The following is a 27,970-nucleotide window of genomic DNA, read 5'->3' as shown; positions in this document are numbered from 1 at the left end:
CATCCACCATGGAGTCGTCAAATGGAAGTACACCTCGCCCTGAGGGGTCTGAGGGCACTCTGAAGCCTCCAGAGGGCATGGTTCTTCCTCCCAAGGATATCCGAAAAGCCATCGAGACCACAGCAAGTTATGTCGTTCGCCATAAAGGTACTTTCGAAGACCGTATCCGCCAGAAGGAAAAGAACAACTACAAATTCTCCTTCCTGACACCTGGAGATGCCTATGAACCCTACTATCAATGGTACACAGCCGAGTACAAAGCAGGCCGAGTAGCTGGACCAGCAGGGCGAGCTGGTGAGTCTGTCGCCGCCGCGGTACCCGAAAAGCCCAAGGGGCCACCTGAACCGTCCTCGTTCCACTTTTCGGCGCGCATGCCTATTATCAATGCACAGGATTTGGATGTGGTCAAGCTGACGGCATTATTTGTCGCAAAGCGGGGAAAGTCCTTCATGACTGCGCTGTCCCAGCGCGAGGCCAGAAATTTCCAATTCGACTTCTTACGGCCACAGCATAGTCTCTACCAGTTCTTCACGCGATTGGTCGACCAATACACTATCTTGCTTCGCGCAGAGGGAATCGACGAGGCGACTTCATCCACAAAAAGAATTGCAGAGCTGGAACAAAATGCAAAGAACAAATTCCACATCATGGAGCGCGCTAAGCAACGCGCAGAATGGGTGAAGTACCAACGGCAACAGAAGCAAGAGAAAGAAGAGAAAAGTGAACAGGAGCGCATCGAGTACGCTCAGATCGACTGGCACGACTTCGTCGTGGTCGAAACTGTCGAGTTCACCGAGCACGACGACCACGCGGATTTGCCGCCGCCGACCTCCGCCAATGACCTGCAGTCCGCCTCCCTCGAGCAAAGAGCAGCACTTTCCCTCAACACTCGACGCATCGAGGAAGCGATGCCCACCGGCCTCGATGAACCCGTCTACTACAACGCCTACCCAGTCCAACCCGCCCCCATGCCCGCCCCCCAACCCGCGGTCTCGCCCTACCCAGCAGGCCCCTTCCCCCACCAGGCCAGTACACCAACCCCGAAGAGGAGCAGCGCATCCGCGAGCGGACCCAAGCGCGCGACCAAGCCGCCGCAGCTCAAGCAGCAGCTCAAGCCACCCCAGGCCAACAGCCAATCCGCATCCGCTCCGACTACGTGCCCCGCGCCCAGGCCCGCCGTCAACAACCCCAGATGGCGATCTGTCCTTACTGCAACCAGAAAGTGCCCTCCAACGAACTGGACGAGCACATCCGTATCGAGCTGCTCGATCCGCGCTGGAAAGAGCAGCGCGCGAAGGCCGAAGCCCGCAGTGCCACCACCAACCTGTCCACCGTCGACGTGGTCAACAACCTCAAGCGTCTTGCAAGCCAGCGCAGCGATGTCTTCGATCCTTCTCCCCTCGAGTCGGAGGAGGAAACTCGCCGCAAGCGACTGGCTATGGGTCTCGATGGCCCGGCTGGCCCGCAAACCCCGAACGCTGGCCCGCCTGGTGTGCAGCATCCCAACCCTCAGAGTATGAATATCGAAGACCAGCTCAGACATATTCATCAGCTTGCCAAGAAATGATATCCCCCCGGTTAAATGAAGTTCAGACGGGATGTTCTCGTCCCAAAATTGAGGTTTCGTGGGGTTTTCTATGTCGAAGGTATCTTTTCTGCCATTTGTGGAGTTTGGAAGGGATGAAATCTGGATGAGCTTCTTTTTTTCTGTTTGTGTACAATAGCGCTCTTTTACTGTAACCTCATGAAACATCTTGTCTGATCTATGCTTCTTTCCACCGTAGTTATTACTTGGATCTGTGTAGCGTACAAAGTGCTGGTGATTCCTTTGGGCATTAGTAACTGGCATGTGTCAACCTCTTCTACTGTATATTATCCCGAGAAGATATATCATCTATGTATGTAACTTGATTCAAATTCATCTATCATTTATCACGATACTTCCACCACCACTGGGTCCCGAGACCAGTATCGCCGCGAGTCAAAATTGGGAACGAAGAAGGAAAAAAGAACAAAAACAGTGAAGATCCGTACACCTGGTCCAAATATCCGTGGGGAAAGAAAACGGAGCAAGGGGAAAAAACAGAACGCATTATTATGTATACATGGTTGGAAGCGAAAAGGCTGATAATAATACAAGAGGCGATGCTGCTGAAAGTGAAAAGAGGACACCCAAAAAGCCAAAACCAATGAGGAACATCATCATGGTGTAACCCAATGGATTATTAAAGGTAGAGGTAGAGGTAGAAGCAGAAGCAGCATTTCCAAAGGGCAGGTCTGTATCAACGACCTGGAGAAGAAAGAGTATTAAGTGGCTCAAGAATGCAATGCCAAAGGGTGGGGGAAGACATTAGGCGGATCATAAAATGCTGGGTAAACCGTGTAGTCGTATCACTCGTGTTGATCGCTTATGATCAACCGAGGTCAAGAGTTGCTCAAACCATTGGGTTTGGCGACGTCTGTGTCTGTGTCTGTCTCGCGACTCAGAACGATCGAGGGCTCGTTGGGGACGGGTACCGTGGGATTGGCATCCACGTCAGCGCTAGCTTCTTCGTAAACGCTTGCTGCTGAATCAGTAGAAACTCGCTTGCGTTCCGAGTCACTCAAAGAAGCAGCATCGTCCCTGTCATAAATAGAACTTTGAGGTCGAGGAACATCAGGGTGGGTTATGTGCTCAGTAGCGGTTTCTGTGATTGGTGTTTCCGGTGCGAGTCGATCCGCTGACACTTTCTCCATCCTGGGCTCAATGTAAGTAACGTCCACAGGGTAGAGATAGCGGTCATCATCGTCCTCGGCGGCATCGTTATTGGACTCTGTGCTGGCCGGCTCCGCCTCTGGTTCACTTGGGCGGCACATTGGAATGATGCCTCCTCCGACACGGGACCAGAACATCCTCTCTCTGAGACGGATGGTCTCATCCCAAATTTCTTTTTCTTCTTCGATATCGCCAGCCCGAAGATGTCCATCAAGGATGAGACGTAGGTAACCGGTGAACTCGCAACACGAGCGCACTCTTTCTAGGCAGAGCATACAGAGTGAGTACCTTTGAGCAGTCTCGCTATCGGATGTTCGGAAACGATGGGTTCTTTCGTTAGGCGTGCCGGGTCTGCGTTCACCACAGACAGAGCAGGGGAATTCGAATTTCTTGGATGATGGGGGCATTGGCTCCACTACAAGACTGCCTTCGCAGATACCGCTTAGAACGGTACGTCGGGTCAACCAGGAGATCCCGGGCGCTAGATCCAGTCTTAATGTAGGTTCAATATCCTCCATAAGCACCCGCTTGTAAAAGCGAGTTTCCTTCAAGGAAAAGTTCGATCCCGTTGTAGAAGAGGTACTCCCATTGGGAGAATGGGTAAACCCTTTGGTGGGCGATGAAGTCGACGACGGAGATCCTCCACTAGCAAAGCTTGCCAGACCCATCACGTTCAGGCCCCCATATGACCCACTAGCAGCACGGCTAGGAGGCTTAGAGCTCCGAGAGAGTACCAGCAGATCGCGGAAATCCTCATAAGCCTGTAGGTCCGTCCGACAAACCATGCGGAGGAGCTGCGGAAAGCTGGAGGAAGGGCCCGGGGTGAGCTCCTCGGGGTTGCCAATCAAGACAGGAGCGGGTTCAAGCTCAGTCTCTTGGCTACTAGAACCTTGCGCTTGTGAGACCTCGTCTGGAGATGACGGAGTGGCACGGCTTTCCAAGTCATCTTTGTGAAGGTTCATCGCTTGCATGACAGACTTGAGCTCGGCAAGCTGGTCTTGATGCGATGCCAGGAGCGACTCCGTGTCTTTGACTTGAGAACGTAACTGCTCATTCTTCTTCTCCACCGCCTCCCGTTCGATTTTAGCTGCAGCCACCATCTGAAATAGCGTTAGAATTTAGATTTAAAATGCACATGTTTTAAGGAGATAACCAACCTTATTGGCTTCTTCAAAAAGAGCCGCAGTAAGGGTTTCTACTTCTTGCTCAATATTTTTCCTGCCCTTTTCAGCAGCGAGACGCTGGACCGTTTCTTCCGCTAACGCATCGCGTAATTGCGAAATTTCGCGATCAGAGTCGACCTTTTTGATATAGACTTTGTTGTCAATGTCTCGCCGGTACTTCTCATTCTGAAACTCCAGAGCTTGAATCTTGCCCTGAGCTAGCTCTAGCTCTTGACGAGTAGCAACCAGGCTATCGTCGAGATTCGTTTGGTTGTTGATGGCCTGAATCAATTTTACAGACAACGCTGCTACTTCGTTGCTCAAATCGGGGTGGTGAGACGATGACGTCGAATGTGAGACCTCCGGCCCGACCATCAATCGCGGGTCCTGCAGGGTGCTGAAACTGCTGTCGTCAAATCCGGAGTTTTGTGTTCCATCTGAAGAAGCGATGTCGGAGAGATTGGTAGTGGATTTCGCTTTGATGACGGTTCGGTCAGGAGATAACGACCGGTGCTCAGAGGAGAGCGACCTCTTATGGGCGTTGCGGGTAATCATATTGGATGGCGAGAAGAAGCTATGATGAGAGGTTTGAAAGGCAATTAAACTGCCCCACCTAAAGCGTCAATAATTGAGGTCCCAAAAAGAGCACATCTTGATGGGATACTTACTCGGCCATGATGAGTGACGTAGAAGGCGTTCGGGATGTAAGGCGAGAGAGGGTTCGCTCGTCGCCAGAGAACAAAATCACGTCCGGAAAAGCTTGGGTAGACAGGTTACTATCCACGCCATTCACCCCAAAGGGTTAAGTGTTAGAATAGAGGTCGCGCGTGCGGTCGAGTAGGTCCACGGGGTACGTAATAGGCTGAAAGATAGTGGAATCCGGATTTAGAAATGAGGAGAGTCGGATGGCCGAAAAAGATAACAAAAATGAGTGTGCTGGAAGTGAAGAGGAAGGATTGAATCGCCACAAACAGGACTGATCGGAGATATCAGCCTGTTGAGGGTGTCGAGGAAACTGGGGTGGCAGCGCGAGTCTTGAAGGATGAATCGAGGCTTAGTCATCCGGATATGGACCGAGCAAGGACTATTGAAAGATCGACTGCACTACACACTTGGAAGAAGGTGAAGACTTTGATCGGATGGAGATTAAGTGGGCTTTACGAAGGGACAGTCAATGTGAGGGGGACAAACTCAGCATCGCCACCCGGAGACCGGAGACGGAACGGACACCCTGGGCGCTTCTGATAGCCCGGGGATTTAATTTGGAGCTAACCTGAAGCTATCGATCGGTAGGGGGTACGAGTACGGAGTAGGTAATTTACTTTCATAAGATTTGCCCCTCAAGGCGCAGTTTTTAGTGGCTACGTGATAGGCGCCTATACAACATAAAGCACATGTTGAGGTCTCATCACACAGAACAGTGACCATGCAAATATACTAAGGTATTAGGCCATGAAACAAGTCAATTAAACAATTAAACAGTTAAACACAATCAAGCATTAAATTATACATGTCGACGGTGAAGTTATAAAATACATATATAGGTATTCACTGGGGCAAGTTCCACGTGTAATTCCCCCGCAGGTAGCCCCGTACTTAAAGAGGGGAAACACATGCGATTAACAAAGAGCACTACCTAGGCACATTGTATGTTGTAGATAGATCTATTATCGGTGATTCACTGTCTAGTTCTATCTATTTCCTATGTTGTATGGTTTTTGTAGATTCTTAATTATCTACTGTATAGCGAGGGCAGCTTGTACAAAACTAGATAGATAGTAGCTCGATATACATACGATTATTGCTATGACATTAATTTCATCGATTCCCGTTTCGACCAGTAGCTACATGCTCTAACCCAGTAAAATGTTGTATATTCGTCCAGAACTACCCCGGAATCAAGTATGGCCGTTACAACCCTCCGTACCCAGGCGAGCCCAAGTGGGGTTCACCAAATTAATCCTTGACTCTTACAACATTTGATCAATCTAAGCCCCCTCATTCTATTTGAATATCCACCATGGCTGACGCAGAGCTAGAAGAGGTCAGTCTCACAGCCATACTGTGAAAGCTGTGCGCCCTTCGACTCCAGTACTAAGAAAGAGACAGATCCGACGAGCTCGTCTCGCGCAACTCCAGCAACAAGGACCCCGCGGAGGTGGTCCAGCCGGTCAGGATGGTGGCGAGCAGGCACAACAGAGGCGGTAAGTGTTGCAATAGGTTGCAGGAATATGCTGTATGCTAATGAATCCAACCAGACAAGCAGAGGGTATGTCTCCAGATCCAACGTTTTCTAATCCAATTCGTCTTCGACGGACCACAAGCAACGTCATTGTGTGGCCGAATTTCTAACTCCTTGATTTATTCCAGCCGAGCAACGTGCTTCGATCCTGACGCAAATCCTCGACCCCGAAGCTGCCGATCGTCTGGGCCGTATCCGCCTCGTTAAGGAATCGCGCGCAACAGATATCGAGAACCGTCTCATCATGCTCGCCCAGTCCGGACAGTTACGGGCAAAAGTAACCGAGGCACAGCTCAAGGAGTTGTTGGGGGCTGTGGCGGAGAATCAGCGCAAAGAGGAGGAGGAGCAAAAAATCGTCATCTCTCGCCGCAAAGGTGGGTGGGATGACGATGATGACCTCTTGGACCTGTAGGGGTTGCATAAAATGTGATATATGATCACTCGTGCCTATGGCCTTTTTGTTTATTGCATTCGGATACCTCTGTTGCTATCCGCTCGTGGGCCACCGGAAAAATCTACTCCAGGCGTTATGGTCCTTCGTTCTTTTACATTATATGCAGCTGAGTTAAATTCAGGGCAATCAGCCTCGCATCCGCGCATCCGCGCATCGGTATATGGTTTACAACGATCCAATAATCATACATCTCTCCCTATATTCGAGATCCATCACTCCAGCATGACGCAAACCAGCTCAGTTGGAAGCCTGCTGCTGTCTCTCTTTTTCCCGCTTCTGCTGCTGCCGAATCATCTTCCGAATCTCTCTGAGATCCGGCGGACGCTCAATATTCAGCTCGGCTCTAAGCTCATCCACATCCTTCTCCAACACCTCCTCCCAATAAACATTGATAAGCTCCTTACTCCCCAGCCCACTGCGAATAGCCCACGGGAGATGTAACGTGAGGAACCGCTCTTTTTCGGCAGGCTTCATTCGTACAAAGGCGAATAGACTCAGGCCCGTCATGGGCAGAAGTGTGTTCAGGAACTCCAGCGCCTTGAGAGCCAACTCGCCCTCCACAAAAATCGGTAGACCCGTCACTGCGTGGTAGAAGTCATGGCACTCGCGGTATCGCTGCATGACATATGCGCACTCCTCATTGTCGATGTACTGGACATTATCTCGGGTGTCGGGCGATACACCCTCACGATCTAGCCATTTGGCGTATGTCCGGCCGACGGAATTCTCGGGGAGGGTGCGGAGATGGGTCATGTTGAGGGTTTCGGAGGTGATGCGGGGGCGATCACGGAGAATGCGACGCCCTGTTGGATCTGAGAGCATGGCATCGCGTAGTCGGTATATGAAAAATGGTGTCGCGGTAGCTTCGCCCAAGGCCGCAATAAGATCTATAGAGTATCTTGTTAGATCGTGATCCGAGATTCTATACTGGGCCTGTAGGAGCTTATATCCACACACCCGCTCTTCTAGGGTTGATAAGGGATCCAATTGCTGAACCTAGAGCAAGAGCCCCGCGTTCAATAGTAGTCAGTGGGACATGGCCAGGGTAATTTGGTGGTGGGCGGTTTAGAACGGAAAAGGGCCGAAGAGTGCTTGCTGATAGATTTGAGCTCGCAGTCAAGGCCCGAAGCTCAATTGCCCCACGCCTCCCAAGTACCGACATTATGAATCCCAAAGCCAGAGGAACCTGTGCATGGTCTGGGACGAAAGCTGAAGTGAAAGTAGAAGTGGTATGATTATCGGATCGGCAGGGACAGCACAAGTGGCCGTCGTACCTTGCCGTAGCTTGCGATAACGCCGTTTATCGCCGATAACCACCTGCTCCACATTGTAGAGTGAATTTCAGACACACATCGACGCGTCTTGAGGCTACTAAATAATCTTTTTAGGGCTTTTTCGCTTGGGGAATCAGGATACAGTAAACAGGCTACTCTGAAGGTGTGCTACAAGAACTATATATCTCCAATTCAATCCCTGTCTCGTAATATATACTGACTAGGGCAAGCATCTCAAAGTCTGCCAAGAAGCACGAAACCCATCCAATATGAAGCCAGAATGGTGGCCCGGGGAAGAGCATGAGGCTTTCGCCGAATGGGCAGCCTCCAATGGCATAGACACCAATTCGGTGACACCAGCCCGGTTCCAAGGACGTGGGTTGGGAATGATGGCCACCCGGAATATCAAAGTATGTACCGGGATCTGTAGATACTCATTTGTACATCTACTCACTGGATACCTGTCTAGAAAGGAGAAGTAGTCCTGCAAGTACCGACGAAGTTGATGCTAAGAGTGGAAGATATCCCTTCCACCTTCATCGACAAACTCCCAGAGAACATTGCTGTCCAGGCACTTCTTGCAGCGTATCTCACGCACGGTGCACCAGACGAACTGTCAAAATACGAGCTATGGCGCAAGTCATGGCCCAGCCGAAAAGACTTTGAAGACAGCATGCCGATCCTGTGGCCAACCGTCCTGGGAGGACCGCAGTTGCCCAGCAGCAGAGACAACGACCGGACTGACTCAGAGCAGCCAAGTTTCCTTCCCCCGTCAATCTCAGGGCTCTGGAATAGTCTGCAGCCAGGAGCAAAGACGAGGAAATACAGCGCGGATTACCAGAACATTCTTTCGCAGCAGTCTCAGCGCCTGCGTAAGGCGTGGACGGATGTCATTTCTGCCTTCCCGGATACTAATTGGGAGACTTTCTCGTACAACTGGTTGATTGTGAATACGAGGAGCTTCTATTGGATTGGTGAGGGACAGGAAACGCCGGAAGACCCTAATGATGCGATGGGGCTGGTGCCTTTTGCTGATTACTTCAATCACGCGGATGTTACTGTATGTGCTTCTGAATTTTCGTTATATTGACCCAGCTAACACGTAGATGGAACCAGCGTGATGTCAAATTTGATGAGAATACATATGAATTCCGTGCTACGAAAGATTATGAGGAGGGCGATGAAGTTTTCATGAACTATGGCAGCCATCCGAATGATACTTTACTAGCAGAATGTGAGAAAGTGTCGTTATTTTCTTGCCTTCAACATGCTGACTTGTCCTTTCCCGTTCTACAGATGGCTTCTTCCTTGATGTGAACGAGGCAGATTCGATCTATCTTGACGATATCATTTTCCGGGACATCCATTCCGCCGGAAAACAAGAGGACTTGTGGCTGAATCAATATTATGGGTATGTAATTTGATTTGATATTTTACATGACAATGCGCATTTCCCACGCGATATATACAGTTCTCCACTGACACAGCGCTAGTAACTACCAAGTAACTCCCCATGGACCCTGTTACCGCACAGAGGTCGCTGCATGCCTGAGTTATATGAAGGAGGAGGATTGGCGAAACCATGTTCTTGAAGGCCAATCACAAGGCTTGGATGAGAGCCGATCTATGGCCACGATCAAAAGGTGGATTCTGACATATGCCGCAGAGGCAGATGCAACTATAACGGCGCTGCAGAAGGCCATGGAACTCAACACCACGGTTCAAGCACATCGTTCAAAAGCAGATATGTTGCTGAGACGGTGGGGGCAGATCAAGAATCTCTGCGATCATGCGGCCAAAACGGTCTCTGTATAGATATTCTCCGGAAAGAATTTAGACTCTTCTTGAGTCATCTGGCCTGTTCACTCACAGAGAGATATGACAAGGAGCCAAGGTTGAGTAAGGATTCGACAGAATAGATGGTAGTCTAGAGCTATTAAATGGGAGGTTCGTTGGTAGAGATGACATTGTCGAGATCGAGCGGAATCGCGCCGGCTTCTCGGCTCCGATGGGTAGCCGCTTTGGCAGCGACCAAATGCTTGATCATGTAGTTGAGTGCACATTTGATACCCAATTCTTCACCGCGACGCACAACCCATCCGTTGAAGTATTCAATCTCTGTCAATCTCCTCTGGTTGATATCTTGCTGCATCGAACTGTGATTCTTGGCCGTGTTGCTCGCGATGTTCACAACCAAACGACGCAGGCGTTCTGGGGAGAAGCGATCTTCGATGCCCGGGATACCTTGCAGCTCAGGAAGAGCACAGATCACGGCGGAGATTTCAAAGAGTAGCAGCCTCATGACACGGGTAAAGCTGAACGAGTAGAGAATTTCGCCATTGGTGCAGTCGCTTAGTGCAGTCAGGGGATTAATGACGCAGTTCACTGCCAATTTCTCAAGTTGATATTGCAATAAACCAGCCGGTGTCTCAGCCACAGCAACCAATGGAGGGGTGAGAGTCAGGAGGCGCAGAAGATATTTTGTGGACGGCGCCCACGTATGGTCAGCTTCCGGCGTTGTGGGAGGGACACTGGGATCTCCAACCGGGCTAAGGATTGTGGTTCCAACCCCCAAATGCGAAATCTTGAACGAGTCATTCCTACCCAGACCATGGCTGAAGACTGTCTGGATGTAATGCGGTCGATTGTTGGGATCGGGGAAAACATTTTGATTGATGGACTCGAGTACGCCCATGCCATTATGGACAAGACAAATGGTCGAGTCTTTGGTCAGGCGGTGACTAATGTCTTTAATGGCAAGCTCTGTGTGATGCGCCTTGGTGCAGATAATCAGACACTCGATGGGACCATTATCTGGCGGCTGTGACATGGAATTGAACGGTGAGGGCCGGTTGTCAACCGGTGGCATTGTATACCATCTTCCTTCTTCATCCACTGTTTCAACATCAAATCCCGTTCTAACATCGTCAAGGCCATGGGTGCTGACAGAAATTTGTCCCCTTTTCCGAACAAAGGCCTGGTAAAGATAATCATTGTGCAAGCATATCGTGATTGGCGGCGGTGACCGTCTCGTGGCTAAAGAATGAGCAAAGAAGCAACCTAGATTTCCCATTCCGAGGATATGCACTCGTCCAGACAGAGGGGCTTTGGTATCAGGGTTGACCTCTTGCAACTCTTCCTTCCATGTTGAAATAAATCGTGTGTTTGGTATACCATAGACATGGAACCGGGAACGAAAACATGTACCAAGAATGCCAGTTCGCCACAAGGCGCGGGGCCGAAATGTCGACTGCATTCTGAGAGGAGACCCCCGGAGTATCCGATTGAGTTGCAAGTATGTGTTTGGAGATGGGAGGGGGTCAGAACGATGGGTTTGGTGAGGTATCGATTTTTATGTCATGGGTATTGCCAAATGGGTAAGAGCCCGGCCACTGGTGTGTCCACCAAGGCCTATCTTCAAACAATCAAGCAATTGTTGGATATGCGCGAGTTCTCGGCGATCTTAGTCGCGCAGACGATAATCGGTCCAGAATACACACCGCCCGCTCTTACCGCCCCAGTTGAACCCGTCCTATTTTTTTCTTAGATCAAGCAATTTCTCATTTACACCACATTTCTCACCACCATGGACCCAACAGACCTACTACCGCTGCTTGAGCAGCTGGATGACAATGTCGATGATTTGGAGGCTGTGCTCGAGCCTCTTTTGACCAGCACACTCGTCAAAAGCTCAAACAAATTGCCTGTTATGGACAAAGCAAAACTTCACGTGTTGATCACTTACACACTTGAATCACTAATCTTCTGTACGTGATACTACAGTCTTAAAATCTTGGCGTATACTGACGAAATTGGACAGCTTATCTGCGGCTTCACGGCGTGGATGCGAAGCAGCACCCAGTGTTCCGGGAACTGACCCGTGTGAAGCAGTACTTTGAAAAGATCAAGGCACTGGAGACAGAGCCGGAGGAACGCTCCATGACTCTCGATAAGGCAGCTGCGAGCAGATTTATCAAACATGGCCTTGTGAGTGTTGACCTGTCTATTTTATCACAATGGCTATTGACCAAGTTCCCACAGTCTGGCAATGATAAGTATGACCTGGAACGAGCAGAAAAGCAGGCCAAAGAGCGAGCCCGTGCTCAATTCAAAGCCGACATGCTCGCCCGCAAGAGCATGGAGGCCTCAAAAGCACAAAGCAGTAACGACTCTGACGATGATGATTCTGAAGGGGGTGTGGACGTTACAACAGCAGCAGAGCCCCAGGCTGACACAAGCCAACCCGAAAAGATTGAGAAGGATAGCCAAAAGAAGTCCAAGGGAGAACACAAATCACAAAGCAGCAAGGCAAAGAAGGAGAGGAAAATCAGCAAGGCGACACTGAAGGAAGAGAAGAAGGAGCGACGGCTGAAGAAGGAGGAGGCTCGAAAGGCTCGAAAGGCCCAATGAGTGCATTGCCTGGTTTTAGTGGGAACTAAGTACGGTGCCTTGCGCCTCGAATGCTCAGGATGGACTGCCCGGGCGGTCTGAAGCATAGCATTGGCTATGCGTCATCATTATCAGAGCCTCTGTCGACACGCCATGCGTTGTCGAATCTGATCATCGCTTTGCCGATCCTTTACGGCTACGAGCTTCACTTTAGATGGATGCCTCGGCCATCTCGAGACCACGATGAGTGGCTCTATGTATGTACTGTGTACGAGACTTGGATGTCTCCATGAATCAAGATACCCTTCCGCAATGGGAGCTACAACAAGCTCCGCGATACACTCTACGCAAAAGTAGTAGATCAGACTGGTCCTTTCCATGACATAATTTCCGCACTCCATTCTATCGCTTTTAATAGCATATGCTAGTAATTCCCGTAGTAATTCCGTTCCTGACTCCGCTCCGGCCAACGGCACCCGAATGTCCGATCCACGTGACAGCTATGGACCAATCAGAATCCATAAATCTCCAAGGTTTGCATCGGAGTTTCCAAGGTTGCCTCAGTGGCCGAACTTACTCATCTTCTAGCTTCTTCTTTCTCCACTAGCACTTATACTCATCTCAACTTGCATATCCTCACCTCCCTTTTACATCCGTCCAAGCAAACCCACACATAACCATCAAGATGCCTCGCCAACAACGCCGTGCCGCTCCTACCCCTGCGCGCAGCGCCCCCAGCCGCCCTACCGCCGCTCCTGCTCGGCCCGCGGCTGCTCCCTCGCAGCAGCAGTCGCAGCCTCACTCGACCGCCGCTCAACCCCAACAGGCCCAGCAGGCCCCTCCTATGCAGCAACAGAGCGCCGGCCCTGGCCTGTTCGGCCAGATGGCCTCTACCGCAGCGTAAGTACCAAACCTGGCTTTGTGCTTTGTTCCCCGATAAAATCCGGGATTAGGTTCGACTTTTCCGGCATATGTGCTAACGGTTATTTCGACACAGTGGTGTTGCCGTCGGCTCCTCCATCGGCCACGCCATCGGTGGCTTCTTCGGCGGTGGCTCCAGCGCCCCCGCCGAGGCCCAGCAGGCTCCCCCTGCCCAGGCCATGGACAACGGTCTCTACCAGAGCAACGCTTCCCAGACCGCATACGAGAACCCTGCCTGTGAGGTTGACGTCCGCAACTTCCGCAACTGCATGGATGAGAACCAGGGTAACCTGAGCATTTGCGGTTGGTACCTTGACCAGCTGGTATGTTTACGCTTCTGTTTTTCTCTGCCTTCTGAATACATGCTAATGTCCTGCAGAAAGCTTGCCAGGCTGCCGCTAAGCCTTACTAAGGGTTTGATACCAATTTGACCCTTAGTGGTCAGAAAGACAGATACCATTTTTAGTAATAGTTATGGGGTTATGGGCTTGATTGTTCATAGCCGATCTTTCTTCTGCATAGCCATTTCCATATCCCCTCTTTGTACTTTATACCATCTCTCCTCGATATAGGAATCAATGCTTGACTACCGAATCAAGTCGAATGCATGAATTTAACGAACTTCCTACATTTGTACATTGACCATTACCTGTATCAGACTCAAGTACGATGGAAAAGACCCGTAAAATCCTCATGGACAAGGTCACTTATTATGACTGCTAAACTTTACATTAACCAAAGAATGAATGATAGCCAGAGTGTCGTAGTACAGAGCATTCGATCCATCAACGCCATAGATAAATAATGCAAGAACACTGAAGCAATACCGCTAGGACTTATTTATCCTTGTCATCCTGATTCTTTCGTGGCTCGAAGTTCAACTGAGAAAGATGTTAGCCAACCCTGAACAAGATATTCTCAATTAGCACTACATACCTGGTTCCCATTGTAAAGCTGACTATTCCCACGTCCATCTTGCTGGTCCCTAAGCGTCCGAATATTGGGTCCTGCGTTCCTTGGGCGTTGGGAATTCCCAGTAGCCGGGGAGACCGAAGATGTATCTGCACCGCTTGCCGGAGCGGTCGAGCCATATCCAAGGAATGAACCCACAAGACCTGTTGCAGTACTGGCAGCAGAAGAGGCCAGGTTGTAGACGGCAGAGATACCACGAACGGGCAAGCTACCCGCTGACGAATAAGCCTCCGTGTATGTTGACACAGGAACCATGACCAGGTTCGCGGTGGAACCAAGACCTAAGTCTCGGAGAGTTTGTGACTCCTGGGCGACGGAAAGAGTTTCGCTGGGGAGGGGGGTTAGGATATGTTTGAGGTTGTAGGGTCGGTTGTCGCCTTCCATCTTCTGATCAAGCCAAGCCCGCACATCATTTCGGATGGTCTGAGTGGGTGTAAAGCTAGACCGCACGGAGCTTCCGTCAAACAGGCGCACTTGTAGCCGGTACTCAGTTGGAGGCCCACGAGGGACTATGGGTTTTGGCTCTTGGAGTTCGCTCTTTGCGACAGCTTTGTCGGTGGGCTTCTTAGACCCCATCGGTGCTTTGCCTTTAATGTCTTTACTGCTGGCTTCTTTGGGTGATAACTGTTTTTGTAAAGTAGAGCCTGCTGACTTTGCCGGTTCTGCAGCTTTGCTAGGTATTTGTTCAATTGGTTGTCGTTTCTTCGTTGCAGTTTCGCCTGCTTGCTTTGCGGATTTGCTGGCGTTGGATGGCGCCTCAGGCTGGGGTTGGGGCGCAACTGGCACCGGCGTATTATTAGTTGAAGCAGTAGGAGTGTCATTTCCTTGTAGTTGGTGCGTAGGACCGGGCGTCTGTTCATTTTCCAAAGCTGCAATCAATCGAGTGCGGAAATCATCTTTCGAGATATCTGGCCCGATGTATTCCTTCAGCGTGCCATTCCTGGGGGCGAAGTCAGCAAACCAACGCCGAATTTCCCACAGACGTTGTAGGAATTGAACACACTTGATAAGAACAACAGTTGGAAATTTCGAGATCGGACAGAAAGAGGCCAGGAACCCAGCTTCCTGTGACCCCGCTGTCAAGCTCAATACAACTGCTTTGGCATTGAGTGCTCGCGCAACCTGCAGGAAGTCAGATGCCGTCAGGCATTCAACATAGCGAATGAATATACCTCCTCATCACCAAAATACTCGTCCTCCCATTGAGAGCTTAACTCCTCGTCATCTGTATATCCAAGTCCCGAGATCAGCAACATGTCATTCAATGCGGGGAGCAAGTCAGCGACCTCTAACAAAGCAAGTAACCGCTTTGACATCTCTCACTGCAGCAGCAATGCCCTCCTGAAGGGATCCAGTGTAGAAAAGTGTCATGATCGCATTCCGGTAAAAACAAGGACGATGCGGAGTGACAAGTATAATATTGGAGAAGCCTGGGCGGTCACGGTAGACCCCCCCCGATCCCGAAATTCCCAACTGCCGTCGCATTTGCAAGAACCTCCTACTCAAACCCCGTCACTCACTCTTCACACTTCCTAAACCGTCGATATGCGGTCAATCTTCTCTGCTTTGCAGAAGACATCCGCAAGGGTCTGGACGCCGCCGACTCGGGTTGTTCAGAGCCCCCGTGTCCCATCGAAGATCAACTCCATCTGCGCCAAATACCGCCTACAACAATTCCGCCATATCTCGCAATCGCGCCAGCTGGCTGAGAGTCTGAATATTGTGGACCACCCGGCAAAGCTTGTCCGTGTTAATAAGAAACATGGACCTGGTCTGATCATTTTGGGTATGTCCATGTCCCATGCTACATATTCTTCAGAATACTATATTTTAGTGGCCAAGAGATAGTGACTGACGTATTGTTCTACATATCTATAGCTCTGATTCCTGTGATCTCATTTATCCTGGGAACATGGCAGGTACAGCGCCTGGACTGGAAAACCAAACTGATCGCCAAGTTCGAGGACCGTCTCGTGAAGCCTCCTCTGCCACTGCCGCCGCGAATCGACCCAGATGCCATTTCAGAGTTCGACTACCGTCGCGTGTATGCTACCGGCCGTCTCCGCCATGACAAAGAAATGCTGGTTGGACCCCGCATGAACGAAGGAGAAGATGGGTTTATCGTGGTGACTCCCCTCGAGCGAGAGGGACAGAGTACCGTACTTGTGAACCGGGGTTGGATCTCAAGGAAATTGAAGGACCAAAAAGACCGGCCTTTGGGTGTTCTTGACGAAGAAGTGACCGTGGAGGGTTTGCTACGAGAGCCATGGAAGAAAAACATGTTTACGCCGGATAACAAGCCGGAGGAGGGAAAGTTCTACTTTCCCGATATCAACCAGATGGCAGAGAAGAGCGGGAGCCAGCCTGTTTGGATTGAGCAGACAATGGGTAAGGAGGCTAGATTGAATCATCTTGCTAATGCATGGCTAACAATGATTTGCGTTTCTAGTGCCTGATTTCCTCGAATCTTGTGATCGCGAGGCCAAGGGTATCCCGATTGGCCGCGCCGCAGTGGTGAATTTGAGAAACAACCATTCTCAATACATCTTCACCTGGTAAGTTGCATCCGTTGTGTGCTTTCCCTTCCCACTTGAGATTTTCGCTCATACTTTGCAGGTATGGTCTGTCTCTGGCCACGACCATCATGATGTGGATGGTTATACGGAAGAACCCCAACGAGGCAATGCGCCGAGTTCGCCAGAACCGAAACTGGTAATCGACAGTGGGATTCCAGCATTACCTTAGCATAGTTCATTGGTGTTGAAGGCGTTACTTTTCATGGAGAATTTTCTGGACATTCACGGAGGCATGGCCAATCTCATGTCTTGCTGAAGTTCTTTGGGCAAATGTTTCTGCGCGAGAGAAAACACTGTCGTTGAGTTGTTGACATGGCGTTGTCTGGAACAAGTCAGCAATTACTCCCATGAGATGGTTGGCTTGCAAGGAAACTGACCTCTTCAGCAATGTGACAACATCGCTTTCATCGATCGTCTTCCGTCCTGCATGCTTCGAATACGCAGCCAAATCTTGGCTCGCTTGTTCAAAGTACCAAGAGGACGCCTGTTCGATGGCGGCCAGCGTGGCCTTGTTGATTTTTGCCTTTGATCCAGCCCCCGAACGTGCGAAGCGAGTCGCTAGCTTTTTCACCACACCTGCAGGCAAGTTTGGGACAGGAATCCCATGCCGTGACATCTTCTTTTGCTTGCCCTGGGCTGGGATAGCTTCATCCCGCAATCCACCTCCAACGATCCCAGGGCTCTCACTGGGGGATGCTGCGGGTGGGAACTCGAGTCCAAGACCAAAGTCACCTCCAACGTCATCATCGTCTGATGGAGCTTGAGGTAGCTGCGCAGTGGACAGTTCGAAATCTTCCATATCGTTCATATCCCCTCCAGTGGGATCTTCAAGCGGAGGAGCCGCAGGAGATGGAAAGTTGAGGTCAAAATGGAAGCGCCCCAGGTCTTCCGTCTCTCCCCTATTTGTGATATTAGCCAAGATCTGTAACATAGATAATCCAACTCTTGTATACCCACCCTCTATCAAAGTCGCCCCCGCTCATCATTGTATCCTCTGCCTCATCATCCTCACCCACAATACCAGTTCCATCTCCACCATCGCTCTCTAGTCGTGTCTCGTCAAAATCTCCACTGATTCTGCCGGTAGCTCGACTCATCATTGATAACCGGTCGCGGTCTCTGATGCTGGTGTCACGAGGATATTCGACAGACTGGTAGGTGATATCCATATCCTCTTCTGCAAAGGCGAGAGACATCCTCGGGGGGCGCATTTCAGGACTCGCTTCTTCACCTTCTTCCTCGGACTCCTGAATAGGCAGAGATAACCGTGGCCGCTCAATTTCTGGCTCATTATCAAGCCGTTCAAATTCATCAACTGGCTCTTCGATAGGCTCTGGCTTCTCCTGTGGCGAGGAGCGGATAGGTTTAGATACAGGAGCGAGTGCTAAGACCGGCCCAAAAAAATTCAGTTCAATTCCTCATGTGAAATGATACGCGGTAAAGCTCTTACCTCTGCCCAGGTTTCTGAGAATATCGAATGTAGTCTCCCGCTGCATACGGCCGCTTCGTCGGCGATCCCGACCAGGGGTGTTTGCCGCTCGTTGTTGCCGGGCACGAAGTCCGTATGGTGTTGCTGGCGCACCCACACCTCGAGCGCGTGGTGTGTATCGAGAGGCGGACCGTTGGGTGCCCGGGGTGGTTGCGGTAACAAGTCGACTTGGTGTAAGAGGGTAGCGTGTATGGCTAGCAAGGCGTTGGAGCTGTATGGAGATGATACAGTCAGGGGTTTCCCATCCTCCCAAAAGGTAATGGGATAGCACTCACACCGGTCAATGTCGTATCCCCCGATGGGGTAGCGGTTCCAAATGGTGACCGACGGGCACGCGCGTTTGGGGTAGAAGTAGACATGGCTTGGTTTTCCCCGTAAGAGAAGTACAGCTATATCATGCAAGATATATCAGACCACATATGTAATCACCGAGCAATGAAATCCCAGATCAACTGGGCGAACGGTGAATTACAAGATCGACGTTGATGTGTGTCTGTGTCGCGTCTAGAAACAACAATTGCGGGCCAGTGCGTGATTGGCCCGTTCTTATCGATAAGATTGGCTGAATCAGCCGGCCTTTTTTTTTGCGCCATGAAGTCTTCTCGATGCGACTCGCATTTACTAATAATTGGAGATTGAAATACTCGGAATTTTTTTTGGTGAAGTTCACTGGCTATCGCTAAAATGGCCGACACAAATGCCCCCAAAGGCCTTTCCAATAAACTCCAAAACAAGCGCAAGAGACAAGCCGACGACGCTGCTCCCAAGCAAGAAAAGCCCGAGGCTGGCACACCCGCAGAAGGATCGAGCAAGAAGAAGCAGAAGAAGAACAAAAACAAAAAGAAGCAGGCTGAACACGATGAAAGTCAGTCAACGCGCAAAGACGGTATCGACGAGTCCATTGGCAAGATGGACGGCCGTTTGTTGGGCGATCACTTTGCGCAGAAGGCCAAAAGACACGATAAGGAGCTCTCTGCTGTTGAACTGAGTGATCTTTCGGTTCCAGGTATGTATACGCAGTACAGTTCTATTGGCCAATGGCGTCAAATGGTGTCATAGACGTTAACAAATCTATAGACTCCGCATTCCTCGATACCTCTTCCTTCACCCCCGCTCGAAAGCTGGAGCAGCTCCCCGAATTTCTCAAGACATTCAGCCCCAAAGGTACCGACCTGTCAAAGTCATCTGAGAAGAACGGTACCCCCCATACACTGGTCATTTCGGGTGCTGCTCTGCGGGCCGCTGATGTTGTACGGTAAGTGGGAAATTTCCAATATTTTCTGTGGCACGAGTCGAAGCTGGGACTGACAATTGATGTTACTAGGGCACTACGCTCTTTCCAAACCAAGGAGAGCATTGTAGGCAAGCTGTTTGCGAAGCACATCAAGCTGGAGGAAGCGAAGCAGTTCCTCCAACGTGCTCGGTCTGGTATCGGGGCTGGAACCCCAACCAGAATATCTGATTTGATCGAGTCTGGTGAGTTTGCTTGGTTGCTATCTATAGATAGCTCTACTTCATTGTGTATGCATATGCTGACAATTGATCTTCTAGGAACTCTCAATCTGGAGGAGCTGGAGCGCATTGTCATTGACGGATCACACATTGACCAGAAGCAGCGAGGCATCTTTGACATGAAAGACACGCATATACCGCTGTTGAAGCTGCTTACTCGGCCGGAACTGCGTGAGCGCTATGGGGCGAAGAAGGGTGTGAAGATCTTGGTGTTCTAATCTAACCGAGGACTGATCACGAAACTTTATACTGGCATATGATTTGAGTACATTGATTGAATGGATGTATTCATATAATTGTTTAGCGTGGTGCGTCCTCTGTAGATAAATTGCCAACTATAAAAGCCAAGGCCTTATCGGGGCTGTGTTTACCGCCTCCGGAGACACGGCAAAAATTAATTTCACTTTTCTCTCCGCCCAACTTTTTTTTGGAGCTTGAGTCTCGTTGCGCTGCAAACTTCTCCACCCCTTTTCTTATTCTCTCAAACTAGCAGGACTCTTATTCGTCTTGTTTTCTCTCCCGTCCCATCATTGTCCCTTTTCACCTCAACATTTACCCCACACAACACCACAATGGGTGACAAGCGCAAACTCGTGCAGGATGAGGTGGTCGAGCCCGAGGGCAAGAAGATGAAGAAGGAGAAGAAGGACAAGAAAGACAAGAAGGAAAAGAAGGAAAAGCGCAAGCTGCAAGAGGAGTCCGATGTTGTCGCTCCCGCCGAAACTGCTGCCCAGGCACAGGAAGAGGTGAAGGAGAAGAAGGAAAAGAAGGACAAGTCCGAGAAGAAGGAGAAGAAGGACAAGAAGGAGAAGAAGGAGAAGTCCGACAAGAAGGAGAAGTCTGACAAGAAGGAGAAGCGCAAGGCCGAGGAGGTCGAGGAGGCCGACACCAAGCCTGCTGCTCCCTCCGAGGACGCTATGGATGTTGACGTGACTCCTGCCGAGAGGGTGGAGGCCAACAAGAAGGAGAAGAAGGACAGGAAGAAGGCCAAGAAGGAAAAGAAGGAGAAGACCGAGCCTGCGGCTGAGACCAAGGAAGAGCCTACCGCTGAATCCGCCGAGGCTGAGCAAGCCCAGAAGAGTTCCCGCTTCATCTGCTTTGTCGGTAAGTGATTCCAATGCAGATGGACTACGCCGAACCGAAGACACAGGATTAACCAAAGAATCTCCACATGTACAGGCAACCTTCCCTACTCCGCCAACCACGAGTCCTTGACCAAGCACTTCGAAAAGAACCCCCCGGCCACAATCCGCGTCGCCACTAAGAAGGAAGATCCTAAGAAGTGCCGCGGCTTTGCATTCATTGAGTTTGACAACTACGACCGCATGAAGACCTGCCTCAAGCTGTACCACCACTCCACCTTCGACGACGGAAAGTACCCGCCCCGACGCATGAACGTCGAGCTGACGTGAGTTATCAACCCAATTGGGGAAGATGGTCTTTTCAGGCCTTCTCCAAGAAAAGGAATTCCATTTGCAACCATAGACCATATACTAACTACCAATTCCAGTGCTGGCGGCGGCGGCGCCAAGTCCGAACATCGTAATGCCAAGATTCAGGCCAAGAACGAGAAGCTCAACGAGGAGCGCCAGCGCCAGGCTAAGGATATCCAGAAGGACAAGAAGAAGCACGACAAGAAGACTGCCCCGGCTGGCGGATCTGGTGCCAATGCTACTGGCATGGACGGCGCAGCTGACAACGCTGGCAGCGCTGAGGACGATAAGTGGGCTGGTCTCCACCCTAGCCGCAGAGGCCGTGTTTAAATCAGCACAAGCCACCGGTTCGCTGTTATGTTTCATTTCGGACGGTCTCGACTCGATGGATGGACAGTGTACAGGAAGGTGTCCGGAGCATCTGCAGGCAGCTGGACATTTCGATAGCCATGCATTTCCGGGAGCATCAAGTTTGGCCGGCTTTTTCTTATGTGTTCCAAAAAGTACTTACTTCATGTCTCTATTGCTTGATTTTGAAGATACCAATTGATATGTTCTTTTCTACGCTTCCCGGTAAACAGTGCCCGACTGGATAACTAATGATGACTTAGAATGACCAGGGTATAATCTCGGAGTTAAGAACGTCGCGAATGCATTGGGACAGACTATGAACAAGGGCCAAGAGGGCAAAGACAGAAAAAATATCCCCAGGAAAAACGGTCAATGGATTTCATCACAAAACAGCACTGAGAGGCCGGCGAAATTAAAAAAAAGCCTCTAACTTCCCAGACGCCGTATTAACTATATATTATTCATTATAGCATACGAGAACATGGGGAGACGAGTCGAGCCAAACATACGTGCTCTACAAGAGATTGCATTTGACTGCCTTCCTCCCGGATTTCGTAGCGGGACGGGGATTGAGAACGGCCCTGTGACAGATAGTTAGTAAAAAAACCGATATACGCAAATAGTCCGGACAAGAAAAAGGAGAGGGAAAACGCACCGGATGGCTTCGTCGAACACGCTCTTCAGGTTGCGTTGTGTCAACGCGGAACATTCAAGGTACTTATGTGCGCGAATCTCCTTGGCCACGGCCAGGGCTTGTTCATAGGAGACGGTCTCCATCTTGCGTGCGCGGAGGGCTTCTACAGTCGCGCGGTCGTCTCTCAGATCGAGCTTGGTACCGACGAGGATGATGGGGACATTAGGGGCGTGGTGTTCGATCTCGGGGAACCACTAGAAGCGAGGGAAGGGTTAGTGGCGTACAGATAAGGAGAGCCTGGTAGGTCTCTAGGTCTTGTATGCTCGGCCCGTTCGTACCTTCGCTTTGACGTTATCGAATGATGGCGGGCTGACGATGGAGAAGCAGATCAAAAAGACGTCGGTTTGCGGGTAGGATAAGGGTCTCAGGCGATCGTAATCCTCTTGTCCAGCGGTATCCCACAGTCCCAGGCTGATCGGCCGGCCGTCAACCATAACACTGGCCGTGTAGTTGTCAAAGCTGTGATGGCATCAATGTCCGTTCGGGGGTTCAAAGTTTCGCATTGAGGGGCAGTGGGTACGAACACAGTAGGGATGTATTCACCGGGGAAAGCATTTGTTGTGTAGGAGATCAGAAGACATGTCTAGGAGCAAGGGAATTGGATGTCAGCATCTAACGGCAAGATTTGGGATAGTGTATCGGGATGTGTACTAACTTTACCAACTGCACCATCGCCAGTCACCACACACTGGAAGTATTGTTAATTAAAGCCGCGCATGTAGATCAGATCATCCCACCTTCAGTGACTGAGTAGCCGGACCCGTCGCCATGTCGCAGAAATATAGACCAAAGCCGAATTCCAACAGGGGCTGTTGGGAGTTGGCGATAAGGGACGATAACGGAAGGACACAATGGCAACAAAACTTCAGAATATTATTAGCTTCAGGGGAACTTTGAAGAAAGCTAGGGAGGCTGGAGCTAGGGGAAAGAGGGGGGTGGGAGAGATGTGGAGAAAGAAAATGAAGGGGATTTTTGGAACGGACTCACCTCAAAAAAGAATATGGATATCAAACAATAGAAAGAAAGGAAGAAAGAAGTCAGGAGAGGGAAAAAAATTAGGGTGATCGGACTAGTTTGGCCAAGGTCACTAATAGATTATTTCTGAGGTCTTATAAAAGAAGTGCAATGAAAAAAATAATCAGTCTCATCAGTCTCTCATCAAATCTCCACTTATTCTAAATATCTAAATATTGAATAGTTATGTGTGTATCTTAATAGATATAGAATGTTGAACAGAGTCCCTTTCCCTTGACTCTATATGATAGGATCAGATTTCTCCTAAAAATCTCACAGACCTCCTATATATGTTGGTCAGCCATCACTAATGCACCAATCGCATGACAATTGAATCACGAGTGACGCCAGGACATGCCATGGCGTCTATCAATATCGAATCATTATGGGAAACCCCAGGGAGGGGTGTGCTTATTATGCATGGTCCATCAACTGTCCTATTTATATCTACCCAACCACCCCCGGACATCAGCTATGTACAATATATGGAACTTCATTCGATCACCCTTAGAACCAAAACGGAACCATCTAAATGCGCGATACGCCCCTCGAACCACTCAGGAACCCACCTGCCCTGATCTCCGCCGGCTTCGTCAACAAAGTGGATAATTTCCCTGAGAAGGTTCGGAAATAGGGCGATTTAACGTGGGTCCGGATCGCCGACTGGTTTTTATATCTATATCGCGCAGAGCTGATCAGAATCTTGGACATTGTGGCAAAGATGTTCCCGCGAAGCCGAGGCACGGCCTCTCCGTGCGGGGGAGATATCAGTGAGCCCTGGAGAGATGGCCGACCTATATCGGTACCTCGATGGTTGACTTACCTCTCAACGATCACAATCTCATTCTTGTCCTTGATTTCGTACGCGTAGTAGAGCAGTGTGTCCGGTTCGTGCTCTTGCACCTGTTTGATGACTTCGGTTACCAGAGTAGATACCTGGAGGACGACCCGATATGTTAGGTATTTGGACTATCAAGTAGTATAGGGCTGGGCTAACCTCTTCAAACTTCTCTGGCTTTGGGGTGAAAACTGCGGTAACGTTGATTTCGGACATGATGACCTGGGGTTGAGTTGTCAGCCCTGCAACAGTAACTAGTAGCATCAACCTTGGAATAAAACAACCTTGGAACCCACCTTTGCAAAATAAAATCTAATGAGATCTAGGTAAGGAATGATAACTTCCGGGGAGCTTAAAGAGTTTAAATATGTGTATTGAATGCGGATCATATAATCCATACGGAGTACTAATCCATATAGTAATCCGCATCGACCTCGGCCCATGGCAAGTGGGGCATGAAGCCCATGTAGATGTACGAAATATATTCATATACGGCTTTGATATATTGAGATATCTACGACTCTAGTCTTTCATTTGATGATAGCTATCTGATCTAAATTGAGTATAAAGTATGTCTGTGTTTAGTTTGATATACACTTTGGTTGATGGAAGGCAATATGCAATATGAACTCTCCAATGATTAATAGTAGCAATTAACTACATAGCCCTATAAAGAGTGCTTGATAGAAGTACTCAAATTTTCTATAAGACAACATGTCAATTGCTTCAAGCTGGGCATCCGGATGCCTACTGGAGGTGATAGTTAGAGAGAGATTACATCATCAATTGATGCCTTAAAAGTCAGGTGATAAGCTGAATCAGCAACTGCCGAGATTCGTCTCGGCAGCAAATCTCCCGCAAATCACCGCCCTCAGTCAACAGACAGATTCCCCACATCCCCCTTCAGCGGGCCGATTTCTCCGATTTACGGCACATGGACTCCGCGAGCACTCGTTCACGTTTCGTGGGGTTTTATACCGGCTGAAAGCAGGCTGATCTCAATGGATTTGGGGTATCGGAACATACTGGCACCGGATGGGCCACATTACTCCATCCCGCCGAGCGACTTTCGGTCCCCCACTCTACCCCGGCCACCCCCGGTTATCGATTTCATGCAGAGAAGCTCGGAGTCTTGCGAGATGGAGAAGGCTCCGCCTGTCACGGGCAAGCGCCGAGGTGGCAGCCGAAAAGCCTGTAATGAATGTAAGCAGCAAAAGGTGAGTCATGCGCATATCTCGAATTACTATGCAATTTTACCCAACTCCCCGACCGTATCGGGTCTTCGACAATCGCGCTGATGTCTCAAACTTTGATAGCTGAGATGTGATATTGTTCAAACGCCAGCTGCGGCTTGTTCGCGTTGTCGCAGGCTTGGGATAGACTGTAAAGTCGAACAGTCGTTCAAGCGCATCTCCAAGAGAAGGTATGTCTTTTTTACCTGTTTTTTTTTCCTCTCATCTTATTGACTCCATTTCACAGGCGCAACGCTGAAATGGAAAAGGAGATTGCAGATCTCCGCCGCCGCCTGGGACCTAATTCAGATCATGAGCAAGGTGTAGACCCTCATGAGCCTCATGGAGGTGATGAAATGTCCCATTGCTCAGAGGATGTCTTTGCTCGCCGTGACTCGGCCGCAATTGACCAATCTCGACATGTCTCGGTGCCGGTTGAATCACACTCATCTATAGCAACCCCTTTGACTATGAAAAGGGATGGTTCTATTATATCACAGGATGATAGCCAGTGGAGACTGGAAGATGTTACCCTCTCTAAAGCCCGAGTTCTTCGATTATATGAACAGTATGCGCTACTCAGTCCTTTGGCCCGCTTCTGCGATTGACGTCTGTATAGATACTTTACTTATTACCACCCCTTTCTCCCTCTCTTGAATCCACCCAAGCCCCCAGAGGTGTATCTTAACCGATGCCCTCTTTTGGCGTGGACTATGATTTGTGTTGCGAGTCGACGGTCTCAATACGAGCCTGGGCTCTTGAGCGCACTTTCCGGGCCATTTAGCAGGCTGCTTTGGTCAACCATTACCAGTGTCCCACAGGACTATCGGGTGGTCAAGGCCCTTTGTGTTCTGTGTACATGGCCTCTTCCGACTACAAGCCAGCGCACCGATGCAACCTTCATGCTCAGTGGCTTGATGATGCAGATTGCCATGCAGCTTGGGCTACACCGCCCGGTTCAGGCAGAAGAGTTCACAACATTCCGCATGGAAGTTCAAGGTGAAGCTTTGAAGGATCGACTACATACGTGGGTCATTTGCAACATCGTGGCTCAAAAGTGAGTATTTCCTCTCGATATATAGCTGTTTATCACAGACTGATTGAGATTTGGCAGTGTTGCGACTGGTTACGGCCAGCCACCGAGCACAATATACGATTGGGCCCTTGAGCCTGCCTCCTTGAAGGATGCCGACTATCGGCTTCCCGATGACCTGGCCATTCGGTTACGTATCGAAAAGTTCTGCGATCGGGTAACGAAGGCATTATACAGTAGTAAACCCGAGCCTGCGGATTTTATCAGTGCCGAAAAGCTCTTGGTCGTGCAGGTTTTGGAAAGTGAACTTAGAGACATGGATGTTGAGTTTGACGGAAAAATCTCCGGTAAGTTGTTGTCGCATCATTCCCAATCTAGCACCGCTCACACTCGTATCAAGCAATCAACACGATTCATCTACGTGCGGCAGAATTGCACTTCCGATACTTCATGTTTTTGGGGTCCAATGCACGAAGCGACGATCTGGTCAAGCTTTTCCTTGCAACAACCTCCTTCCTTGGTCGAGTACTAGATCTCGAAACATCGCCAGGTGAACTGATCGGCCACTCCACCAACTATATTCTTCAAATGATTGTGTCGGCCGCTTTTGCTCTCATGAAGTTGTTGAAGAGCAGCTTCAGTCGACATATCGATTTCAACCATGGCAAGCTACTGTTCAACGGAGCGATCTCGGCAATTCGCCGAATCAGTGTCATGGATCACGACCGCCCTATTCGTCTTGCAGATATCCTCGCTCAGATGTGGAATGCCACGAGTCTAGAGCCCGCCGAAGAAGATGCTCTCCAGCTTAAAGTCCGCTGCCGGATGAGCATGAGCCATGTCTACGATACGGTTTGGCGTTGGCGACAGCGGTTCCGACCGGTCAGAAGCCTTGAGGAAATGCAAGGTAAGTTTTCTTTGTTTTTCTTTTTTTGTCCCCTCTTAGTTGTTTTGTCCTGGGTTTAACAACTCCTTATAGCTGCTGCTATAGCAGCGAACCAAGATATACTAGGTCCGGCAGGACACATGACGCGGCAACAGCAGGATAGCTCCCTGGAGGACCAATCTCTGATGATGCCAGCTCAGTTTGATGAAGGTGGAGCATTTTTCAGCGAATCTGGATTCTCGGAAGTGTTTGATTCGCTAAATTGGGTTTTTGATGGCATTCCGGACTCTTTCGTTGCACCTCCGGTTTTATAGATGCCAATTCCTGCCACTGCTGTTTTTCGTATAAATGTTGATATTTGATTCCCAGCGACGATACCAGAATAAAAGTGAATTCTATTGTGTGCCTACTAAGAGAATAATGTACATAAATAGGTACAACTACGTAGACAATGAAGCCCAAAGATCCACTTGTGTGGCTGAACCCGCCATTAATTACGTCTTACGTCTTAATCCCAAAATACATACTGGACCCTACAAGCTATGGACATTCCTATAGGTTCACAGCATTTCAGCCCAAGTGAAACTCCAGAAGGCAGGCTGCAGCATTTCCTGTTCCTGACCTCATTTTTTGATCGGCTCCTAACCGCCAGCTCCACCGATAATAATAGAGGTGGCCCGTGGGGCTTTCCGTTCCCCTTCTACTTAACTCCTCTTTCTTGACATTCACTCAAGTCAAGACC

General features: G+C 49.8%; 17 protein-coding genes across 17 annotated transcripts; 10 read left to right on the top strand and 7 right to left on the bottom strand.

The window, feature by feature from the left end:
- Positions 1-8: 8 nt before the first annotated feature.
- N7525_009196 (SURP domain-containing protein) lies at positions 9-1,567 on the top strand (the record flags this gene model as incomplete). Its single annotated transcript, XM_061214640.1, is given in 2 exon segments — positions 9-1,029; positions 1,047-1,567. The coding sequence occupies 2 exon segments, from the start codon at positions 9-11 to the stop codon at positions 1,565-1,567; spliced, it is 1,542 nt and encodes a 513-aa protein (XP_061069071.1).
- Positions 1,568-2,424: 857 nt separating this feature from the next.
- On the bottom strand, positions 2,425-4,473 carry N7525_009195 (guanine nucleotide exchange factor SEC2; the record flags this gene model as incomplete). The annotated part of the gene is made up of 2 exons (XM_002563242.2): positions 2,425-3,855; positions 3,913-4,473. The coding sequence occupies 2 exons, from the start codon at positions 4,471-4,473 to the stop codon at positions 2,425-2,427; spliced, it is 1,992 nt and encodes a 663-aa protein (XP_002563288.2).
- Positions 4,474-5,938: 1,465 nt separating this feature from the next.
- Positions 5,939-6,572, top strand: N7525_009194 (DNA-binding protein; the record flags this gene model as incomplete). The annotated part of the gene is made up of 4 exons (XM_061214639.1): positions 5,939-5,962; positions 6,028-6,122; positions 6,177-6,187; positions 6,289-6,572. 4 exons carry the CDS (start codon positions 5,939-5,941, stop codon positions 6,570-6,572), a joined length of 414 nt encoding a protein of 137 aa, XP_061069070.1.
- Positions 6,573-6,851: 279 nt separating this feature from the next.
- coq4 (ubiquinone biosynthesis protein COQ4) lies at positions 6,852-7,776 on the bottom strand (the record flags this gene model as incomplete). The annotated part of the gene is made up of 2 exons (XM_002563240.1): positions 6,852-7,501; positions 7,572-7,776. The coding sequence occupies 2 exons, from the start codon at positions 7,774-7,776 to the stop codon at positions 6,852-6,854; spliced, it is 855 nt and encodes a 284-aa protein (XP_002563286.1).
- Positions 7,777-8,157: 381 nt separating this feature from the next.
- On the top strand, positions 8,158-9,703 carry N7525_009192 (uncharacterized protein; the record flags this gene model as incomplete). The annotated part of the gene is made up of 5 exons (XM_061214638.1): positions 8,158-8,298; positions 8,358-8,948; positions 9,005-9,122; positions 9,185-9,299; positions 9,382-9,703. 5 exons carry the CDS (start codon positions 8,158-8,160, stop codon positions 9,701-9,703), a joined length of 1,287 nt encoding a protein of 428 aa, XP_061069069.1.
- Positions 9,704-9,824: 121 nt separating this feature from the next.
- N7525_009191 (ketopantoate reductase family protein) lies at positions 9,825-11,144 on the bottom strand (the record flags this gene model as incomplete). Its single annotated transcript, XM_002563238.1, has 1 exon — positions 9,825-11,144. The coding sequence occupies one exon, from the start codon at positions 11,142-11,144 to the stop codon at positions 9,825-9,827; it is 1,320 nt and encodes a 439-aa protein (XP_002563284.1).
- Positions 11,145-11,474: 330 nt separating this feature from the next.
- Positions 11,475-12,298, top strand: N7525_009190 (Sas10/Utp3/C1D family protein; the record flags this gene model as incomplete). The annotated part of the gene is made up of 2 exons (XM_061214637.1): positions 11,475-11,655; positions 11,709-12,298. 2 exons carry the CDS (start codon positions 11,475-11,477, stop codon positions 12,296-12,298), a joined length of 771 nt encoding a protein of 256 aa, XP_061069068.1.
- A 664-nt stretch (positions 12,299-12,962) lies between these two features.
- On the top strand, positions 12,963-13,610 carry N7525_009189 (uncharacterized protein; the record flags this gene model as incomplete). Its single annotated transcript, XM_002563236.1, has 3 exons — positions 12,963-13,177; positions 13,275-13,521; positions 13,578-13,610. The coding sequence occupies 3 exons, from the start codon at positions 12,963-12,965 to the stop codon at positions 13,608-13,610; spliced, it is 495 nt and encodes a 164-aa protein (XP_002563282.1).
- Positions 13,611-14,034: 424 nt separating this feature from the next.
- On the bottom strand, positions 14,035-15,541 carry N7525_009188 (UBX domain protein; the record flags this gene model as incomplete). The annotated part of the gene is made up of 4 exons (XM_061214636.1): positions 14,035-14,079; positions 14,135-15,110; positions 15,174-15,292; positions 15,494-15,541. The coding sequence occupies 4 exons, from the start codon at positions 15,539-15,541 to the stop codon at positions 14,035-14,037; spliced, it is 1,188 nt and encodes a 395-aa protein (XP_061069067.1).
- Positions 15,542-15,715: 174 nt separating this feature from the next.
- Positions 15,716-16,886, top strand: N7525_009187 (cytochrome oxidase assembly protein SHY1; the record flags this gene model as incomplete). The annotated part of the gene is made up of 4 exons (XM_002563234.1): positions 15,716-15,956; positions 16,049-16,558; positions 16,620-16,725; positions 16,787-16,886. The coding sequence occupies 4 exons, from the start codon at positions 15,716-15,718 to the stop codon at positions 16,884-16,886; spliced, it is 957 nt and encodes a 318-aa protein (XP_002563280.1).
- An 82-nt stretch (positions 16,887-16,968) lies between these two features.
- N7525_009186 (uncharacterized protein) lies at positions 16,969-18,594 on the bottom strand (the record flags this gene model as incomplete). Its single annotated transcript, XM_002563233.1, has 5 exons — positions 16,969-17,068; positions 17,124-17,645; positions 17,704-18,130; positions 18,197-18,446; positions 18,511-18,594. The coding sequence occupies 5 exons, from the start codon at positions 18,592-18,594 to the stop codon at positions 16,969-16,971; spliced, it is 1,383 nt and encodes a 460-aa protein (XP_002563279.1).
- A 307-nt stretch (positions 18,595-18,901) lies between these two features.
- On the top strand, positions 18,902-19,965 carry N7525_009185 (uncharacterized protein; the record flags this gene model as incomplete). Its single annotated transcript, XM_002563232.2, has 4 exons — positions 18,902-19,241; positions 19,313-19,490; positions 19,560-19,711; positions 19,787-19,965. Coding segments are annotated over 4 exons (849 nt in total), but the record flags the coding sequence as incomplete, so codon positions are not given.
- Positions 19,966-20,319: 354 nt separating this feature from the next.
- N7525_009184 (RNA-binding protein) lies at positions 20,320-21,510 on the top strand (the record flags this gene model as incomplete). The annotated part of the gene is made up of 3 exons (XM_002563231.1): positions 20,320-20,851; positions 20,927-21,155; positions 21,258-21,510. 3 exons carry the CDS (start codon positions 20,320-20,322, stop codon positions 21,508-21,510), a joined length of 1,014 nt encoding a protein of 337 aa, XP_002563277.1.
- Positions 21,511-21,958: 448 nt separating this feature from the next.
- On the bottom strand, positions 21,959-23,013 carry racA (putative Rho GTPase Rac). The gene is made up of 6 exons (XM_061214635.1): positions 22,963-23,013; positions 22,881-22,913; positions 22,750-22,808; positions 22,504-22,684; positions 22,187-22,419; positions 21,959-22,112 (listed from the first exon to the last, which is right to left on the bottom strand). The coding sequence occupies exons 1-6, from the start codon at positions 22,993-22,995 to the stop codon at positions 22,046-22,048; spliced, it is 606 nt and encodes a 201-aa protein (XP_061069066.1). The 5' UTR covers positions 22,996-23,013; the 3' UTR covers positions 21,959-22,045.
- A 902-nt stretch (positions 23,014-23,915) lies between these two features.
- Positions 23,916-24,293, bottom strand: N7525_009182 (putative quinol monooxygenase; the record flags this gene model as incomplete). The annotated part of the gene is made up of 3 exons (XM_061214634.1): positions 23,916-23,988; positions 24,063-24,175; positions 24,237-24,293. 3 exons carry the CDS (start codon positions 24,291-24,293, stop codon positions 23,916-23,918), a joined length of 243 nt encoding a protein of 80 aa, XP_061069065.1.
- A 785-nt stretch (positions 24,294-25,078) lies between these two features.
- On the top strand, positions 25,079-27,542 carry N7525_009181 (transcription factor domain-containing protein; the record flags this gene model as incomplete). The annotated part of the gene is made up of 7 exons (XM_061214633.1): positions 25,079-25,294; positions 25,394-25,500; positions 25,557-25,877; positions 25,929-26,366; positions 26,424-26,689; positions 26,743-27,249; positions 27,322-27,542. The coding sequence occupies 7 exons, from the start codon at positions 25,079-25,081 to the stop codon at positions 27,540-27,542; spliced, it is 2,076 nt and encodes a 691-aa protein (XP_061069064.1).
- A 137-nt stretch (positions 27,543-27,679) lies between these two features.
- On the top strand, positions 27,680-27,950 carry N7525_009180 (uncharacterized protein; the record flags this gene model as incomplete). The annotated part of the gene is given in 2 exon segments (XM_061214632.1): positions 27,680-27,786; positions 27,803-27,950. 2 exon segments carry the CDS (start codon positions 27,680-27,682, stop codon positions 27,948-27,950), a joined length of 255 nt encoding a protein of 84 aa, XP_061069063.1.
- Between the last annotated feature and the right edge of the window lie 20 nt (positions 27,951-27,970).

Source organism: Penicillium rubens (genome assembly GCF_028828025.1).
Source record: "Penicillium rubens strain IBT 27055 chromosome Unknown utg000003l_segment0_segment0, whole genome shotgun sequence".
Taxonomy (NCBI): Eukaryota; Fungi; Ascomycota; class Eurotiomycetes; order Eurotiales; family Aspergillaceae; genus Penicillium; species Penicillium rubens.
Note: the sequence above shows the minus strand (reverse complement) of the source record. Positions and strands in the feature narration are given on the sequence as shown.